Source organism: Scleropages formosus, chromosome 17 (genome assembly GCF_900964775.1).
Source record: "Scleropages formosus chromosome 17, fSclFor1.1, whole genome shotgun sequence".
In the NCBI taxonomy this organism is placed as follows: domain Eukaryota; kingdom Metazoa; phylum Chordata; class Actinopteri; order Osteoglossiformes; family Osteoglossidae; genus Scleropages; species Scleropages formosus.
In genome coordinates, this window is record NC_041822.1 from 6,938,236 (window position 1) to 6,956,754 (window position 18,519).

At 37.8% G+C, this 18,519-nt stretch overlaps 1 protein-coding gene across 7 annotated transcripts in view; it reads left to right on the forward strand.

Moving 5' to 3' along the window:
- Positions 1–18,276, forward strand: part of smarca2 (SWI/SNF related BAF chromatin remodeling complex subunit ATPase 2) — a 29,330-nt gene extending 11,054 nt beyond the window's left edge. Inside the window, exons 16-36 of one of the 7 annotated variants that reach the window (XM_018759235.2) lie at positions 922–1,085; positions 1,362–1,428; positions 1,625–1,735; positions 2,190–2,432; positions 2,800–2,913; positions 2,999–3,106; positions 3,182–3,268; positions 3,799–3,845; positions 4,058–4,224; positions 4,605–4,768; positions 5,249–5,476; positions 7,609–7,635; positions 8,636–8,713; positions 10,327–10,545; positions 13,077–13,294; positions 14,794–14,899; positions 15,172–15,273; positions 16,005–16,143; positions 16,244–16,380; positions 16,629–16,642; positions 16,864–18,276. In XM_018759235.2, coding sequence (XP_018614751.1) covers positions 922–1,085; positions 1,362–1,428; positions 1,625–1,735; positions 2,190–2,432; positions 2,800–2,913; positions 2,999–3,106; positions 3,182–3,268; positions 3,799–3,845; positions 4,058–4,224; positions 4,605–4,768; positions 5,249–5,476; positions 7,609–7,635; positions 8,636–8,713; positions 10,327–10,545; positions 13,077–13,294; positions 14,794–14,899; positions 15,172–15,273; positions 16,005–16,143; positions 16,244–16,380; positions 16,629–16,642; positions 16,864–16,915 — 2,592 coding nt within the window. In that variant the 3' untranslated portion in view covers positions 16,916–18,276. Of the gene's footprint in view, positions 1–921; positions 1,086–1,361; positions 1,429–1,624; positions 1,736–2,189; positions 2,433–2,799; positions 2,914–2,998; positions 3,107–3,181; positions 3,269–3,798; positions 3,846–4,057; positions 4,225–4,604; positions 4,769–5,248; positions 5,477–7,608; positions 7,636–8,635; positions 8,714–10,326; positions 10,546–12,002; positions 12,254–13,076; positions 13,295–14,793; positions 14,900–15,171; positions 15,274–16,004; positions 16,144–16,243; positions 16,381–16,628; positions 16,643–16,863 lie in introns of those variants that run through there. The other 6 variants (XM_018759242.2, XM_018759241.2, XM_018759246.2 and 3 more) reach the window with 6 other exon arrangements.
- The last annotated feature ends 243 nt before the right edge of the window (positions 18,277–18,519 follow it).

Genomic DNA, 18,519 nt, shown 5'->3' on the forward strand with positions numbered 1-18,519 from the left:
AAGAAACCAATGCAAACAAATTCATGTTCATTGAGCAAGTTGACATGGTGCTTCAACATTACCTGGGGTAAGTGATTTGATATGGATTTGATTCTTGCTCAGACTTTGTGGAATGGGCATGTTCTCTCCCACAGTCCAAAGATGTGTTTCAGGTGATTTGGACTTTAAATGGCTTCTAGTGTCTGTGTGTCTATATGTACAATATACGTGTGTTCGATTGCTCTGGTATGACTGGGCGGATGATTGTAGAGAGTTTAGTGTAGTGTACCTGCTATTGTAAGTTACCTTGGATGAAGGTGTTGGAGAAATAGTAATTAATTCTAAGTCACTTTGTAGAGAAGGGTCTGCTAAATTTAGTAAATGTAAAAATGTCTTGGAGTGGTCAGCTGTCAAGAGGAGTGCTGTGTGGTCCTTAAGAATGAGAAGGAATGCCTTGTAAGCTAAAATAAGGATATTACATGAAACTCCTTGTAAAGCTGTATTCTCCTAACCCTACTGGGTGTTCTTCAGGGTATGAATATTTATTTTAAAGATGTAATTGGATTGTTTTGAGTGGACTTATTGTCGTGTAAAACAATTACTTTTCTTTAAGAAAAGAGTAGAAAAGTGTAAATATTTCAGTAATTTGTATTTTTTTATTTGATACATTTTACAATTCAGTAAATGTAAGTCAGAAAATTTTGTTAGTTTCCTTATAAATGAAATCTAATACAGTTAGCTGTTGCACTTGCGTACACAGTGCCAAAGTCAAGCAATGGTTATAAAAATATTAAGACATCAAACAGCTGAATGTCTTAATGTAAGTTAAGGTTAGTACAGAATCTTGGTACTGATTGCTCACATATGTCCTTGTCCCCCCCCCATATAAATTCTTGCTTATTGATCTTTTTTCATATTATTGCCATTTCTATGTCTGGTTAGATTCAGGGACTGGAATGGATGGTATCTCTGTACAACAACAATCTCAATGGGATTCTGGCTGATGAAATGGGCCTGGGAAAGACAATCCAGACCATTGCCCTGATCACCTACTTGATGGAACACAAGCGCCTCAATGGGCCTTACCTGATCATTGTCCCATTGTCGTGAGTAACTTGCGCTGACCATACAGTTATTAATTTGTTGGTCATTTTAACTATAAACAGCTTTGTAGACATGAAATTTCTGCTTCAAGGCTTGTGTTTCGTAATGATGTTACTTTTCAATGGGAATTGTTTGTTTGATCCTCATATAGCATAACTTGCATTGTTACTTGACCTGGATCAAGTGTGTATGCAGGAGAAAAACTCATTTAAGTTGTAATGTGAATTACCTCAGTAGGAGAAAGTCTTTCTTGCATAACAGAAAATATTTTTTTGTAGGACGTTGTCTAACTGGGTGTATGAGCTGGATAAGTGGGCACCATCTGTGGTCAAAATTGCCTATAAGGTTAGTATTTTTTTCTGAAGTAATGTCACATGACTTTTTCAAAACACTGTAATCTATGCCTGGAGTTTTGGTTATTGTGCATAAGTTTACATTCGTTTTGCTTTAAATTTAGTCTTAAATCACAGCTGAAATAATCTGTAATTACTGATTTTGTTTTTGTGTGTTTTGTTCCATGTGCTGATTTGTTGTTTGGAAGGGAACACCAGCCATGCGAAGGTCACTTGTCCCACAACTGCGCAGTGGGAAGTTCAATGTTCTCCTCACTACGTATGAGTACATTATCAAAGACAAACATATTCTTGCCAAGGTATGAAAAATTCAGGAGAAAGCGTTTCCTATAGGAAAGTTGCACTGTTTCTTTTCTTAATGCTAGTTCTACTTAGGGTCCCCAGTGACAATCGGTGAATAGTTGTGCATCTCACAACACGTACCCTTTGCCATCTTTTGAAAGGAGACCAATATTCCCTTGATGGATTGGGGTCCTCCACTACTTGTTGCACTCTGAATGCAACAAAGCAAGTAGTACCCTCATCAGTGTATGTTTGCCCATTGAAGCCTGCAGCTGTAGGGTGAAAAGAAATCGGTGGCTCACAGCAGTAGTATTGACGAGAGTGCGTACCTGTGTCCACCCCTCCCAAACTGACATTGGAGTTGTACGTTTAAGAGAACAAAGATAAATTGGATAGGATGGTGCAACTAAACACGCAGGAAAGAGAAGTATGATGCGAAAAACTAAGGAATATACTATATCTTCTGTTCAGATACGTTGGAAGTATATGATTGTGGACGAGGGACACCGCATGAAGAATCATCACTGTAAATTGACTCAGGTGCTCAACACTCATTATGTGGCCCCACGGCGCCTGCTCTTGACGGGGACTCCGTTACAGAACAAACTCCCTGAGCTTTGGGCTTTACTCAACTTCCTCCTCCCAACCATCTTCAAGAGTTGCAGCACCTTTGAGCAGTGGTTCAATGCTCCCTTTGCCATGACTGGGGAAAGGGTATGCTATAAGATTTCTGCATGTTTTAATGGCCTAGTGCTTCTACATGTTTACTGTAAGTTTTGTTACTCAAAAATGCAGTATCAGTCGAGCATGCTGAAAGGAGTCCCCCCCCCTTCTCCCTCCCTCATATGGCATTTAAGTATGATGTGAGTTGATGTCTGTCTAGCTCTTCAGCAACAATTTCTAGACACATAGCACACCTCTGGGTCACTCTGCTGTTATTCTTTTGTTCCCCAGGTTATCTGCATGTTCGTAGACTTCTGACTGGTACTATACATAAACCTGAGACGGAATCCGACTGCTGTGTTTCTGACTCTTAATCTTATTTATGTACTGACCAGTGTGCATGTTAACTGGTTCCCAGGTGGACTTGAATGAAGAGGAAACCATTCTCATCATTCGCCGTTTACACAAGGTGCTCAGGCCTTTCCTGCTACGTAGGCTGAAGAAGGAGGTAGAATCCCAGCTGCCAGAGAAAGTGAGTGCAAAGTCTTATATCTCATCAGAAACTATGCTCACTTAAATTACACAGTTGTATGACTATTTCATTCGTTCCTGTGCAGGTCGAGTATGTCATCAAATGTGACATGTCAGCTATACAGAAGGTTCTGTACCGTCATATGCAAGGGAAAGGCATCCTTCTCACCGATGGCTCAGAGAAAGACAAAAAGGTAAAGTCATAGTCAGGGCCTTGTGATCAGTGTATTTTGTCATGAACTTCTTTAATTATTTTTCTTCTACACTAGGGCAAAGGAGGAGCAAAAACCCTGATGAACACTATTATGCAGCTCAAGAAAATCTGCAACCATCCCTATATGTTCCAGCACATAGAGGTGTGTACCTCACTGAACCATGATACTAGAAAGGGGACCAAAAAAAACAAGGGTTTTGAAAATCATCTTTTAGCTTGAATCGATCATGTTTTAAATCAGAATGGGATATTTTGTGTTAAAATATTCTAATGTAGGGCAGCACATAGGCACAGCAGGTCACACTGGTACCTCATAGTTGTTGAGCTGTGGGTTTGTGCGTGGGTTCAAATCCAGCTCTATCTATGCACCTTATCCCCTTGTTTATGTGGGTTTTTGCTGGGTGCTGCAATTTCTTCCAATGGTCAAGATGTTTTTGGGTGAATTGGTGTCTAAGAGTTAGTGTGTGCATGTGTTAGTGCATGTGTGTGAGACAGTCCCCGATGGGCTGGAATCTTGTCCAGGCTATATCCTATGGCTTAACCTGCAGTTTTTACAATTTGGTCTGCACCATCATGACCTGGCAAAAGCAGTTACTTTTCATGGATGGATAGATTTTTGAATTTTCAGGAAAGCTTAGATTTGAACATTTTATTGTATATTCCTTTTCACAGGAATCATTTGCAGAGCATTTGGGGTACCCCAATGGTATCATCAATGGGTAGGTTATTTTAATTGTAATGTTAGTTTTGTCAAACTTGTACTTTACAAGCAAGGCAGAGTCAAACAGGTAGGTTTTTTTTTTTTTTTTTTATTTTTTTTTTTTTAAAAAAAGCACTTTCTGGGTCATCTTGAAATGTATGAAACCATTCTGCTGTATTTTACATAAATAAAACTGGCATAACCTAGACATTCTTCCTCTTTCCCACTCAGACCTGATCTTTACAGAGCGTCAGGAAAATTTGAGTTACTGGATCGCATTCTGCCTAAACTTCAAGCAACAAACCACAGAGTTCTGCTCTTCTGCCAGATGACTTCACTTATGACCATAATGGAGGACTACTTTGCCTACCGCAATTTCCTCTACCTGCGATTGGATGGTGCGTTTTTGTTATATTGTGTCTCTGATGCCGCAGATGTGTCAAGCTTATACATGAGGAATTGGTAATATGACAGGGAAATTTTATATTTGTAAGGATACATTTTCATGTGTACTAGCAGACAATACTAGAAAAAAGCTAAACTAAGAAACTGAACACAAAAAACAAGACTCCTTTCAAGTTTAAAATAAAAAAAAAAAAAAAAATTTAGCAGCCTTCCCTGTCTCCAGATTCAGCAGTGTTCGTTTTAGTTGTCTGCTTGTTGTTTCCACCTGAGTGTGTTTCGCTTAGAAAGTTCTTGCATCTAAATGTCTTCCCCTGCTGGTGTTGACCCCCAAATCAGAATGAAAAGATGTCAAGCTTCCTGTTTTGTCCACCAGGCACAACTAAGTCAGAGGATCGTGCAGCCTTGCTCAAGAAGTTCAATGAAAAAGGATCTCAGTACTTTATCTTCCTGTTGAGCACCAGAGCGGGGGGTCTTGGTCTGAACCTCCAGGCTGCTGACACTGTGGTGATCTTTGACAGTGACTGGAACCCACACCAGGTTGATTGTTTAAAACCACTGTTAAATATGTGTAACAAAAGATCCCTGAGAAATTTCATGTTTCATTCTGAACACAATGTGACACAGTATAGATATTTTGAAAACTTCAGATCTGCAATGTAAAAGTAATAGAATCAAGTCTGTAGGTGTGATTCACTTTTAGAAAGTTAAACTCTGAGATTGTTAGTGTATATCCTCCTGAGACCCAAACATTCTTTTTGTCCGCTCTAGAGGACACATTTTTGAGTACCTTCCAAACTGAAAATACTATGTTGCTGAGTCCATGTGTTGCTAACAAAGAGAATTCTGTACTTTTAGATGATACCACATGTATGTCAAGGGGGCTTGAACAACTTCCTAGAAATCCTAGAAACGTATCCAAAAGCCTTTTTTTCTGGATCTTAGAAAAATTTTGAAATCAAAATGGATTTGCAGTTTGCATTAGTCAGTATTGTTCCCAAGTTTGGTTCTTTGTTGCAGGATCTACAGGCGCAAGACAGGGCTCACCGTATTGGGCAGCAGAATGAAGTGCGAGTACTGCGTCTCTGCACCGTCAACAGCGTGGAGGAAAAGATCTTGGCTGCTGCCAAGTACAAGCTAAACGTGGACCAGAAAGTCATCCAGGCTGGCATGTTTGACCAGAAGTCCTCCAGCCATGAACGCCGGGCTTTCCTGCAGGCCATCCTGGAACACGAGGAACAGAATGAGGTAGGCTGCCATTGATACCTTCATATTGTTAACATTTGATGTTAATATTTCCAGATTTTCTCTATTCTAAACTCTGTTCACATAACTCTACTTTATGTTACAGTATTAAACATTTAAGTTGCAATATTTTATTTTTGCTTAAAGGGTTAGTTATTACATTGACAGTTGATTTAGTAGTAGTCACAGTGCTGATAAGTAATATCATATTTTTAGCAGTAGAGCTTAAAACATTAAAACAAATGCATACTGGAATTTTTCATATGGTTTTGTTGACCATGTCCCTGACTGAATGAACAGTTACTGAATGTAAAAGGTAGAGGGACATATAAGTGTTTTGTGGGGAAAAAAGCATTAGTTAACCCGTATAAATAATTTTTAATTAGTATAAGCCAGTTTTCTGCGAAGTAAGCCTAATGCACAAATTAGCAAGCAGTTCTTCAATAATGTGTTGGTAGGCAAAATGCATTCAGAGAAGAAAAGAGAATAGGAGTGTCAGACCACGTTTATGCAACTCACTTCTACAGTGTTTGCAGCTTGTGTCTGGTGTTTGTGAGTATCTGTGAACAGTGATGAATGCTGCGCATGTTGAGGATCTCGCCATTCAGTTTGTAGATACTGTGTTTTTGTTTTCTGTCATTTTAAATGATTTTCAGTTTTAACCTAGCTTGAAATTTCAATTGGCCAGTATGGTGGTGCATTAGGTAGCATTGCCACCTCAAAGCACCTGTGTGCTTCAAATCTACGTGTGTGGAGTTTGCATGTTTTTTCCATGTCTGTGTGGGGTTCCTCCCATAGTCCAGAGATAAGTGCTTTAGGTTAATTCGTAACTCAAAATTGCCCAAAGTGTGTGTGTGTGTGTGTGTGTGTGTGTGTGTGTGTGTGTGTGTGTGTGTGTGTGTGGCTACCCTGTGATGGACTAGCATCCCCTCTGGGGTGTTGACATGCTGGCCTAGTGCCCAGTGATTCCAGCATAGGCTACAGACTCCTGTAACTGTGACAAGGACCAGCCATTAACAAGATTGAGCTGAACACATAATGATGAAAAGTCCTACAATTATTTTGTTTATTATAGCTATATTCAGGATTTGTATAGAACCTAACCCATAGATAAATCAAAGGATGTCGTGTTAAGCTTTTATTGCTTGTGCTGATAGTAAGGAAAGTTAAATATGCCTGGAAGCCAGCAAATGCTGGACACTTATATGTGATGGACCGTTCAGCAGTTGGCACTGAGAAGATGGCTTGTTTATTTCCAGTAATGTTAAACAAGTTAATTTTTCTGTAGTATGAAGTTAAATAAACGTGGTACACTGTGATCAATTCGTACACTGTGGTCAATTCACACACTGTTCAGCATCTGTGTATCATGCTTCCTGCTGTATGTTTCTGGAATTTTTTTTCAGACCATGACAATCCTAAAATGAACAAGTGATTGTTGGTAATAGATCAGTGGTAGTAAATTATTGGAAATAGAGTAATAAATGGAACTGTTTTTGAGCATTTTATTACATTATTTCCCTACGTTTTTACAGTATTAAAATGTAAATGTATAGAGAAAGAGATGTTATATAGCTTTTATTTATTGTGAGTTTGAAGCGATGAACAAATTGAGGTAGACTTCTAGTCCAAATTGAGGAGGAGTTGAATATCTCGTCTAGCCATCTTGTTTTATTACTCTCGAAATTTGATGTACTCTTTAATGTAAAAGTTTAGTTGGCACTTTCTTTGTTGTATTGTTTCTATAGTGGTCATAAATGATTAGATGGACTAATAGTTAATTTTTTAAAATAAAAATAATTGCAGACTTAATGTTTAGATCAGTTTAAGCATTCTTTAAAGTAGTTTAATATAAATTTTTGCAGAATTGTGTAAAAAATTTATTAAACTTTTTGGAAAACGTAGATGACTAAAAATACATGCAGGTCAAAGGAACAAGTAACAGCACATGGTAGTGAGTGTTGTGAAAGCTGTTTTACTTATTGTGAGATGGGTCCAGGTAGATACAGATATACACATGAGTACATACAACATATGCATACACACATAAATGGTGTGTATAAATATTGTGCAGCCAGTAAGTTTTCTACTTTATATGAACTGTTTTTCCTATTGTTATTTTCATGTTGGTGAAGGATGAAGAAAAGGGTCAGATGATTATGGTAAATAAGTATTTTATCTTAATCTTGTCATCTACGTTTTCCGGGATTGTTGATGTTATGCAAATGTAGCATACTGATCATGCCCTCAAAAATGCCATGGCTGAAATGAAAGAGAATGTTGTTTTTTGTAATTTTTCCCTGGAAGACTGGATATTGCATGAATGAATGGTGAATGAACACTCCGGCCCAGCTTCTGCATGAGCAGTCTAGCACACCGAAAGAAAAGGGTTGTTTTTTTTTTTTTTTTTTTGTTTTTTTTTTTTCCCCTTCTTTTCTTCTTCCCCCCCTCCCCTGTGAATATTCAAAATTTATAACAAATATAATTTATTTTTTTAAGTTTAGTTTTTTTTACGGGTGCTAAATATTATCATAAGTAAAGTTCACTTCTTGAGCTGATGCTAAAAATAATGCCGATTAAGTTTAACATTGTCTTGACTATTTGCAGTCAGTATTAGTGGAAGAATGCGTAATGTAGAAATTGAATATATTAACAAGGTACAACACTGAAAAACATTAATGGTGAAAAGGATTGAGGAGCTATTCTCTACAGTATCCTATAGTATAATTTACTCTATGCAAAGTCCTTCTGAGTCTAGTCTGTTAAAGCAAAATTGAAAATGTTTCATAGCAGCAGGACTGGGAAGCATGAACTTTGCTTGCTTGTGCATGAATTGCTCAACAAGTGTTATTAAAGGCTGTTAATATCATAGCATAAAAGCAAAGATTATAAAAACCTCTAAATTGCCAGGACATATACTATTTGAAATCTGAATACTTATTATATAGTTTCATTCACTGCTCAACAGTAGTTTTGTATCCCCCCCCCGTAATATTTTGTAGAATTGGTTAAAGTACATTATTATACAGTACTGTATACATTTTATTATGTGCTTTACACAGTAGAATTTAGTGTTACTTTGGTACGATGTTTTTTTGGTAATGCATGTTCTGTGAAACGTTCTATTAAGAAATTCATTTGTGTGTGTGTGTGTTCTTTCAGGAAGAAGATGAGGTCCCTGATGATGAAACTCTCAATCAGATGATAGCACGTAATGAGGAAGAGTTTGAACTCTTTATGGTAAGAAAAACCAACATTCTTTAAACATTAACGTTTCTGAATGAAATTGTTAAAATGAGTAGCTTTCAGATTTTTTTCAGTAAAAGTAATAGTGTTATGCTGCTCAGCCTGTGCAGAATTATTAATCATTTCTGTAATCTGTGAGCTTTATCTGTTCAGATTAAAATTGATTTGTTCTTTTAGTTATTTGAAAAACCTCTCTTTTTTTGCAAGTTGGGATATACTGCGGGGGGTGCGGTGGCGCAGTGGGTTGAACCACAGTCCTGCTCTCCGGTGGGTCTGGGGTTCGAGTCCCGCTTAGGGTGCCTTGCGGTGGACTGGCGTCCCGTCCTGGGTGTGTCCCCTCCCCCTCCAGCCTTACGCCCTGTGTTACCGGGTTAGGCTCCGGTTCCCCGCGACCCTGTATGGGACAAGCGGTTCTGAAGGTGTGTGTGTGTGTGTGTGTGTGTGTGTGGGAGGGATATACTGCTTGTTTGGGATAGGTTGGCTTCTAGTAGAATGGTGTTGAGATTGATTGTTTGTTTTAGAAACCTTTTTGTTTAAACAATTTTTAATAACTTTGGTAAGTGAAATCAAAATCATGGGACACCCCAATGCATGAACCTGTGAACAAGACAAAGTCTTACACTGACTGCTTGTTACAAGTTTTCAATGAGAATATTTTTCAAATTATTTACTTTTTAAATTTTTTTTCCCCATTTATCCTTTTTCTAAAATTTCTGTCTGCTGCTGAGGGAAAATTACCCGATTTTCTGTTTGCAACCATTAGTTTGTAGTAGAAAACACTGAAACAGCGTGGGAGTGTCTTAATTCAATTCTGTTCCAGTGTGTACTGCTCCTGTCTGGTCATTTCAAATGAATTTTAGTGTTAATTTTTGTTTAAGTCAATAAAAATAAGTTGTACAGATTTTTAAAAAATTAATTTTTTTTTTTATTATTTATTGTACCATTATGTGATGTCAGAATCTATCCAGTGAACAGTTTAAGGAATGTCTGTATTGCTAAGCCTTTATTGATTTTGAGTTGGTGGTAAATTTTATTTTGGATTTACAAACAAATCAAGTTAGATTTCCAGTCCCAATGGTTTTTGAAAGTTAAAGAGCTAATGTATGTAAAACATGTGATTTCAAACTAAGGTTAAAATTCAGGGTCCATGATTTGCAAGAAATGCAAAACACAAGTCAGGTTTTTATTTACATAATAGATCCTCTGTTGCAAAGGTTTAATTTAAAATGTTTAGATACTTTGAAGTTATTGTTAGCATGTATTCACTCATTTAGCCAATGTTTTTCTCAGAGAGACTCGAGCATTTGGTTTGTGTTCTAAGCTTCTTCCAATTTACCCTTTTATACACTTGTGCTACAGGTGGAGGTGTGACTTTGAATGGGCATTTTAGATTGCAAGGTGACAGCTCTTATGTTTGTGCTACTGGCTGTGCCATAAATGATCAGTTTTGGTTATTCTCCATTTCTAAATAAATGGCTTGGACATATTCTTGTTTTAGTTAATTTTCTATTTGAGGCTTTATTACCAGATTCTTTTCAAAGAGACATGTAGCAGCTCTGTGGAGTACAGAGCACTACTTTGAAAATGCAACTGCTTGGTCTCTTCAGCGAATAGACATGGACCGCCGTCGTGAAGATGCCCGAAACCCCAAGCGCAAGCCACGTCTGATGGAGGAAGATGAGCTACCATCTTGGATCATCAAAGATGATGCAGAGGTGGAACGCCTGACCTGTGAGGAAGAGGAGGAGAAGATCTTTGGACGAGGGTCGCGTCATCGCCGGGATGTGGACTACAGTGATGCCCTGACAGAGAAACAGTGGCTACGGGTATGATCAGTGTGGCGTTCGCGGAAATGCCTTCCGTCCTGAATTGGATGGGTTCTGTAGCTGAAGTCAAACCTCAGTTTTGGCTTTATCTTGAGCTCATATTTTGCTAAATGCTATATAATTATGCAAGTGACACATACCTATTCCCATTAACTAGTTTCAGTCCATACTTGAAAATGGTCCAAATATTAAAATAGAATGGAAAAACAGTAACATTATACAATCATCCCTTCATGTTTGTATTTTTTAAATGTTGTTTTATTGGCTTTCTGTTTGTTCCCAGAAATTAACTTTTAAAAATTCATTTTGTATTTGATCGTGTCTGCAAAGCTTTCTTGAGCGATGCTTTTTTAAATAGCAAGCAGTTATTATATCAAACGTAGGCTTGTGTATAAAAGCATCATTCTACACTTGAAAGCTTTTTAAAGTCTACCTTTGAAGTAATGCTTATAGCCATGAGTTTAATAATTTCTTTTGTTTTTTTTTTCTCCTACTCTAAATAAGTAAATGTAGCAATTGATGTATTTTTGTTTTTTTTTTTTTTTTTTTTTTTTTTTTTTTTTTTACTTCAACATTAGATTACATTTATTCATTTAGCAGATACTTCTGTACAAAGTCATGTATATCTCCAAGAAAAATACAAAGAGTGCATAACGTAATCAGAACGGCAGATTTGGATGCAGTGTTTAGATGTTTTTGCTTTCAGTAGAGCAGCAGAGCTACTTGCGGAAATTTAATTTTCACAAATGATGAGCCTGAAGGGTCTAGTGGGTGGGTGGGGGGGGGAAATTAATGATTTCATAAAGTAAACTTGCTGCATATGCTTGAGGAATACGAAACCTCTGTCATATTTAAATGAATAATTAAAATGAAAGCACAGTGTGTAAAACAGGATGCAAACAAACATGAGTATGCAAGCTAGATTGCAGAGTGGCAGACTGCAACTGAGAACATGGGAATACACACACACACACATTTTCAGAACCGCTTGTCCCATACGGGGTCGCGGGGGAACCGGAGCCTACCCGGCAACACAGGGCGTAAGGCCGGAAGGGGAGGGGACACACCCAGGACGGGACGCCAGTCCGTCGCAAGGCACCCCAAGCGGGACTCGAACCCCAGACCCACCGGAGAGCAGGACTGTGGTCCAACCCACTGCACCACCGCGCCCCCTTTCTACTATACATTTCCTACAATGCAGTGCTTCTTGGCAGTTTTAAAATGCAGCCTCAGTTTATCATGCTAGACCAAATGATGCAGGCTTGGACTGGATGTCGCAGAGCAGACACATGAAAATGTGCTCTCAGTAAGGGGGAGGAACATTTATTACATTTCCTGACTTTCCTCCTGGCCTGTGACTTTTAGTACAATGCATTGTGGTGCTGTTAATTGTATACCTTTTAATAAGTTGTAATGGAAAATTGGTAAGTTAAATTTATTTTCCTTGTTATCCGTAGGCTTCAGCACGGTTTCTTCACAAGTACCACACGTCAGGGTGCAACAGTTTAGGAGCAGCAAGAACAGCCGAGCTAGCATAGTGCAGAAACTGAGGAGGGAAGGATGATCACAGCAGTTTTACAGGTTGACTGTAATCCCTCTACATTTCAGCCTGAAAGGCTGCACTCCTTCGAGGAGATTCTAGCAATGCTGAAAGAAGCAGCCCCCATTTTCCCAGGTTTTGTCTGAGTTTTTGTTGTTGAACTCAGATCCCCACACATCACATTGTCTGCTGGATTTTTACCAGAATGGACTAATCAAGTTCAGCTGCTAAAGCTTAGCTCTTCATTGCTTTTCTCAGTTGCTGAGTAGACTACAGATTCTTTGCTTCAGATTGCTAGTCCTTCGTAATTAAACAGTCAAGGCTATCAGTAGATGTGCTGCTAGCATTTGTATGTGTGGTGTGTAATTTTAAATTCATGAAAAAATGAATGGTTATATTTTGCAGTTGGCTGCTTTTTTTGGTCGGGGGGGCGCGGTGACACAGTGGGTTGGACCGGGTCCTGCTTTCCGGTGGGTCTGGGGTTCAAATCCCGCTTGGGGTGCCTTGCGACAGACTAGTGTCCTGTCCTGGGTGTGTCCCCTCCCCCTCCAGTTTTACACCCTGTGTTGCCGGGTTAGGCTCCGGCTCCCCGCAACCCTGAGTGGGACAAGCGGTTCAGACGATGTCTGTGTGAGAGATTTTTAGTCTCGGGTTCTTTGTCTGAATGGATAAACTTACAATTTTTTGTTTCGCTGCTAAATTTTGCAAATGTTCATGAAGACTGAATAAACTGAATTTAGGCTTAATAAATACCATGTTTATTGCTGATCTAAAAGCAACAACATATTTTCCATTTCTGCCAGTTGTTGCATATCACTGTTGCATCAGCTTTTCTTCTGAAACCTCTTTGTACCTTTGTATACTTTAGTATATGTTTTATGGACTTTTCTCATTTTCTTTAGTAAGAACCATTATCTACATAAAAGAATGAACTTTATGACTGAAATGTTTGCAGTTATTTACAAAAGCCCAACCATTTGTTTCCTTTTAGGCTATTGAGGATGGTAACCTGGAAGAAATGGAAGAGGAAATCCGACTCAAGAAGCGAAAACGAAAAAGACACATGGATAAAGATTCTGGAAAGGAGGATGGGGAGAAGGCAAAGAAGAGGAGGGGTCGACCACCTGCCGAAAAGCTGTCTCCCAACCCCCCAAAACTTACCAAACAGATGAATGCAATTGTTGACACAGTGATAAACTACAAGGATGGGTAAGATTCTCTCTGCAGGCTATAGTATAGAAGTCAAAATAAGGTCTTTTCTGCTATAACACAATAGATGTGTTCTCATGAAATGTTACCTTATGTTGATTTGTATAATGTTTCAGTGGCAGAAGATATAAAATTTACTAATCGCCACCTGAAAGAACTCAGCACACCCATAATTAAATGAGACGGTTGTTTTTGGTAGCTTTTAAACTATTTCAAATAATTAATAAAGGACATGAAAATAATGAAAGAATGCAAATTTATGCAAGCCTTTTCCCTAGGGACAGCCATCTTATTTATATTTAACTGATTCAGAACAGAAATGGTCAACTTACAGAAATATACAAAATACTATATAGAAAGGAAAGTGAGTTGCAGGGTAATGGAAGATCATGTGGGGAGAACGAATTTAAAAAGTGTTTCACCTTAAATGCGAACAAAGTGTCATGAAAACCTTTAACAAAACTGGCGATGAGGAGGATCACTTTTAATTTACAATAAAAAAGCATAATGGAAACTTATCTGTATTATTGACGTCTTGTGGTTTTTGTAGAAGTCTCACATATAGCTATAACGCGTAAAAAAAACTGGGTGAATTCACAGCTCTACAGCCGAAGTTCTGTGCCCCTTTCCCTGCCGCACAGTGTTCTGTTTTGAGTGCATTCTGCTGTCACCCAATGGTGGAAAATGAAAATGCAGACCATTTTCGTTCTGTAATGGAATGAAGGCAGAAATTCCAAAATAAAACAGTGAAAGATAATGCAATTAAAATGAATAAACTGGGAGATATTTCCAGTTTTGAAAATTTGTAGCTTGGATGTTAGTAGTATGGGGTACAAGTGTACAGTAGTAGTGATAAACATTTGTATTAGTGTTTATACAATCACTCCTATGAAGTTCCTAAAGGATGTGTACACATTCTGAAATTTATTTAATTTATCATGTAGAAAAAAATTAGAACTTCTCTAGTCGATGAAATTTACCTGCTTGAGTTAAGTATGTATTTTTAGAGGGAGTGTCTTGTGTGGACTATAGCAATTTAAAAAAAAAAAAAAAAAATTTCCTTGCCAGTACACAATCTACATTTAATTTCATAGCTTAAACAGAAACCTAATATGGGGAATATAGAGGGGGACACATCAAACATTTTGTTAATTTTTCATCAAGCAGCATTCTGGTAATCCTGAATCCTGTCACATTCCCAGTAAATATATCAAAGTTTGCAATGCCATTCCATGTGACTGGAACTTTATTTAATGGTCTCCATTAATAGTCTATGACGATTGACTGCATTTAGCTGATTCTTTAGTCCAAAGAGACTTAGTTTTAAACTGTTTACGGTGATTTGTAAAAACTTGCACTATAGGAAGACAATTTTATGTATAATAGAAGATAATGATGCTTACTACTGTTATGTGTTTAATAAACATTGCTAAGAATGATAAGAACGGCAACATTTCACTGAAAATTATTTTACACAGTTCTCCTATGTCTGATTTCAGGTCAGGTCGACAGCTCAGCGAAGTTTTCATCCAGTTGCCCTCCAGGAAAGAATTGCCAGAATACTATGAGTTAATCAGGAAGCCTGTAGATTTTAAGAAGATTAAGGTATACGTAAGATCTTGGTCCTTGATTATACTTCAGAGCATAATTCCTACATGATTGTCTTCTAAATAAAATTGTATAAATTCAGAATGGTATAATGTCATTCTCACTTTGAAGTGTCTTATATAGGTATTGAATCTTTCTTATTGTTTCTGAGTGATTGGTTAATTTTGTTTTATGTTCTAGCTGCTGGTCACAGCTGGAATTTAGAACATATGGAAACAATCCAATGTATCTTCCTGTTACCGTTTTCTTATTGTATTCTCTTTTGCTAGGAACGTGTACGTAACCACAAATACAGGAGTGTGGGTGACCTGGAAAAAGACGTCATGCTTCTTTGTCACAATGCTCAGACCTTCAATTTGGAGGGATCCCAGGTTTGCAGTAGTAATTACCGTAGTCTGAACGTAAAACCTGTTCTACCATCACTTTCCTAACAGTTGTGTGAGCTTAACATAATTTTTTGTGTGGTTGCATTCTCGATTTGATTGAGCTCACAAATAAAACACACATAGCCCAAATCAGATTTGTTAAGTGCATTCTACACAGTCAGTCTGTTTTGAGCAAGGCACAGCAACAGATGTTGTTCCCAGTCAGTTTGAACATGTTGAAGGACAAAAGGGCATCTGGCTGGATTCTAGCGCAAGCCTCACTGATGAGTGGATTTGAATTGTCTGCATTCTGGATCTTCGTTGCATACGCCGTGTTCTCCGATACCTGGGAACGCTTTCTGCTACTTCACACACATTTCATGCGTACACCCACTGGTGTCATGTAAAATGGTATTGGTTAGATCAATGAAACATTTGGCGTCTTAATATTTGGATGGTTCCAGACTTTTGACTAACCCTGTGTTAATGGGTGCATTGTATAGAAATTTTGCAAACAGGAAAGCATGCAAATTAGCATATGAAAGCATCCTTGTGTTGTTTTCACTTTTAGTAAGTTATCTAGTAGGCTTACCTTATATCCACCTATTGATAATACTGCAATGCACTTAGTGAGCAGTTATAGGATCCTGATATGCAAGTCTACTACTTAATGCCTTCTACTTAAAGGAATGTTACCACTGGAGCTCCTTTAAACTTTACCTCTGTGATATGTACAGATCTATGAGGATTCCATAGTTCTCCAGTCAGTATTCAAAAGTGCCCGACAGAAAATTGCTAAGGAGGACGAGAGTGAAGATGAGAGTGCCTACGACGACGACGAAGATGAGGACTCTGAGTCCGAGTGTAAGACAACAGGTCCTTAATTTTTTCAAATACATCTTTTCAGTAAGCAATTTTTTTGTAAAAGTGTACATGTGCTGGTGGATCTCTGGTTCAAAACACATTTTTACTGCAGCAAAGTCTATGAAAGTGAAAATCAAGCTTGGCAAGAAGGATGAGAGGAGCTTTGAAAAGGGACGGAAACAGCACGGTCGGGCAAAGGCCAAGCCGGTGGTGAGCGACGATGACACTGAAGATGACCAGGATGATAATGTAGGTCTGGAACATGTGGTACTATACCACATTTTCTTTTTCTGGGTTTGTTTTCAAATGCCTTCTCATGTTTGTCATTTGTCTTCATAGTTCAGGTATTTTTCTTTTATATGTACTTTGTTTAAACTCTAAAACATCAGTTCACCTATTTGGGGGAAAAAAATGAAATAATATGTTGGTGCTTAAGTAGGGTTTAGTTTGAAACCTCTTCCTTCAACTGTGTTTCTTTCTGTCTTTATCCGCTTCAGTTCTACAGAAGAAAGTAAGTTTTTAGATCAATTTTCCTCATTTTTGTAGTAATATTTATGTATTGTGATGTGAAACCACACCTTATTGTCGATAATTACATGCTAATTATACTTTATGTACGTATGAATCTTCATTTGAAAGAAATGGGTTTTTCTCGAACTCTTATCATGCATCACTGTGTTGTTGTGTAGAAAGCTGTAGGTCAGAGTTCTGTTTTCTTTTGTGTGTTTGCAGGATCAATCCGAGGGAATTGGGAGCGATGATGGTTGAAGAAGAGGGGAGCTGATGCACATCGTATTTGTTGTTTATATTGTTTCTAACTTTTTTTTTTTTCTCCCCCTCTTTATACAGAACAACCTCTTAATGCCCCTGTCAGCAATATCTAGTCATTTAATTTAGATAACTTTCAGTCACAGATTGGCTTGCTATTCTACCAATAAATTCAGTGTAATGACATGAAATTTTGGAACATTGTGTATGTGCCTGTAATTTCTGGCGAAGTGTTTTTGGGGATTGTGGAGTATTATATGTCTCCATGTGCTGGTGTCTTTGTCATCTCCATTGATAGCACATCTGGGAAATGTACAGTCATCAATATATGCAATGCATTTAGTATCAAACTAGTCAGACCTCATTAATAGCTGCAGCAGTCAATCACATTGCTGTTATGCCAAATGTGTTATGTGTAGCACACAGTTCAGAAGCTAATGCAGCACTTCCTCCATTATGGAAAATGGAAACATCCATCGTGTTCAGCATATCGGATGACTTTTTTTTTTTTTTTTTTTTTAAATCATAGTGCCCCTTTAAGGCGACTTGTTCAGTGCACTTTTTGTTTGTAAATATAACCACTTTATTGCAGAAAAATATTGAATAATAGTTTAAGAAGGCTGCATTGTTTATTAATATGAGAAAACGGTATAATCTAAAGTTTCCAAAGTGTTTATATTCTAGCTCCAGTAAAGGTTTATCATTTGTAATTCATGGATTTCAGAAGCAAATTAAATCTACATTTTCAGGTTTGTGTTGTAAAATGGCATGAGTTATTTAGCTACTCAGAACAACAAATGACTGAATGTTAAAAAATAAAAATAAGTTCAAGGGTTTTGTTTGGTTTTCTATGGCAGAATTTTACTATCCTACTTCAACAGGGAAAATCGTCTGTAGAACATGACCCAGGGGAATATGTGATCCTGGCAGGATGGTGCTCGACAGATAATACATGACATCTTTTGTTCTGTTGCGTTAAAATAGCAATTATCTAGGCATCTCCCAATGTATTAGCCTTGCAGCTATGGATATTTTTGTACTCCCTTTCAAAGATGGTTTTATTGAATGCTTTGAATGTTTGACAATATTTGCCTTTCACTCGTTGCTTTGTATGCTTTTAAACCAAGTAAAAACATGCTAATCTCTCTTGATGAACAAATTCTTAATATTAGCTCACATTTTATCTGATTGTTGTGTGTGTTCTTTGTGGTACATGCTGGTTTACCCCTGTCCCTTAGGCATACCTGCTATATCTGTGAGTAGAGCTAGTCTGCATCTTCTTGTTAAGTGTAACTTAACCTTTGCTTTCTTTGCACAATGACTTTGTGGTTGTAGCTCATCAACCAAGGCAAATAAATTTCACACATTTTGACTCCATTTTGTTTTTTTTTTAATTTTTTTTTTTTTTTTTAACTTCACACTCCACTTCCGTTTCCAGAAGAAGCTTTCTGACTCATGCGGCACAGCATCTGTCATCCCCAAAAGTACTTTTTAATTGTTTAGAGTACTGTCCGTACCCCTTAGTGTGCGACACAGTAGCATCGCAAGCAGAGCTCTTACATCACAATGCCTGGCAGGTGTGAGAAGCCATGGGTTTGGTCCCTGCTCAGAGTGTGTGGA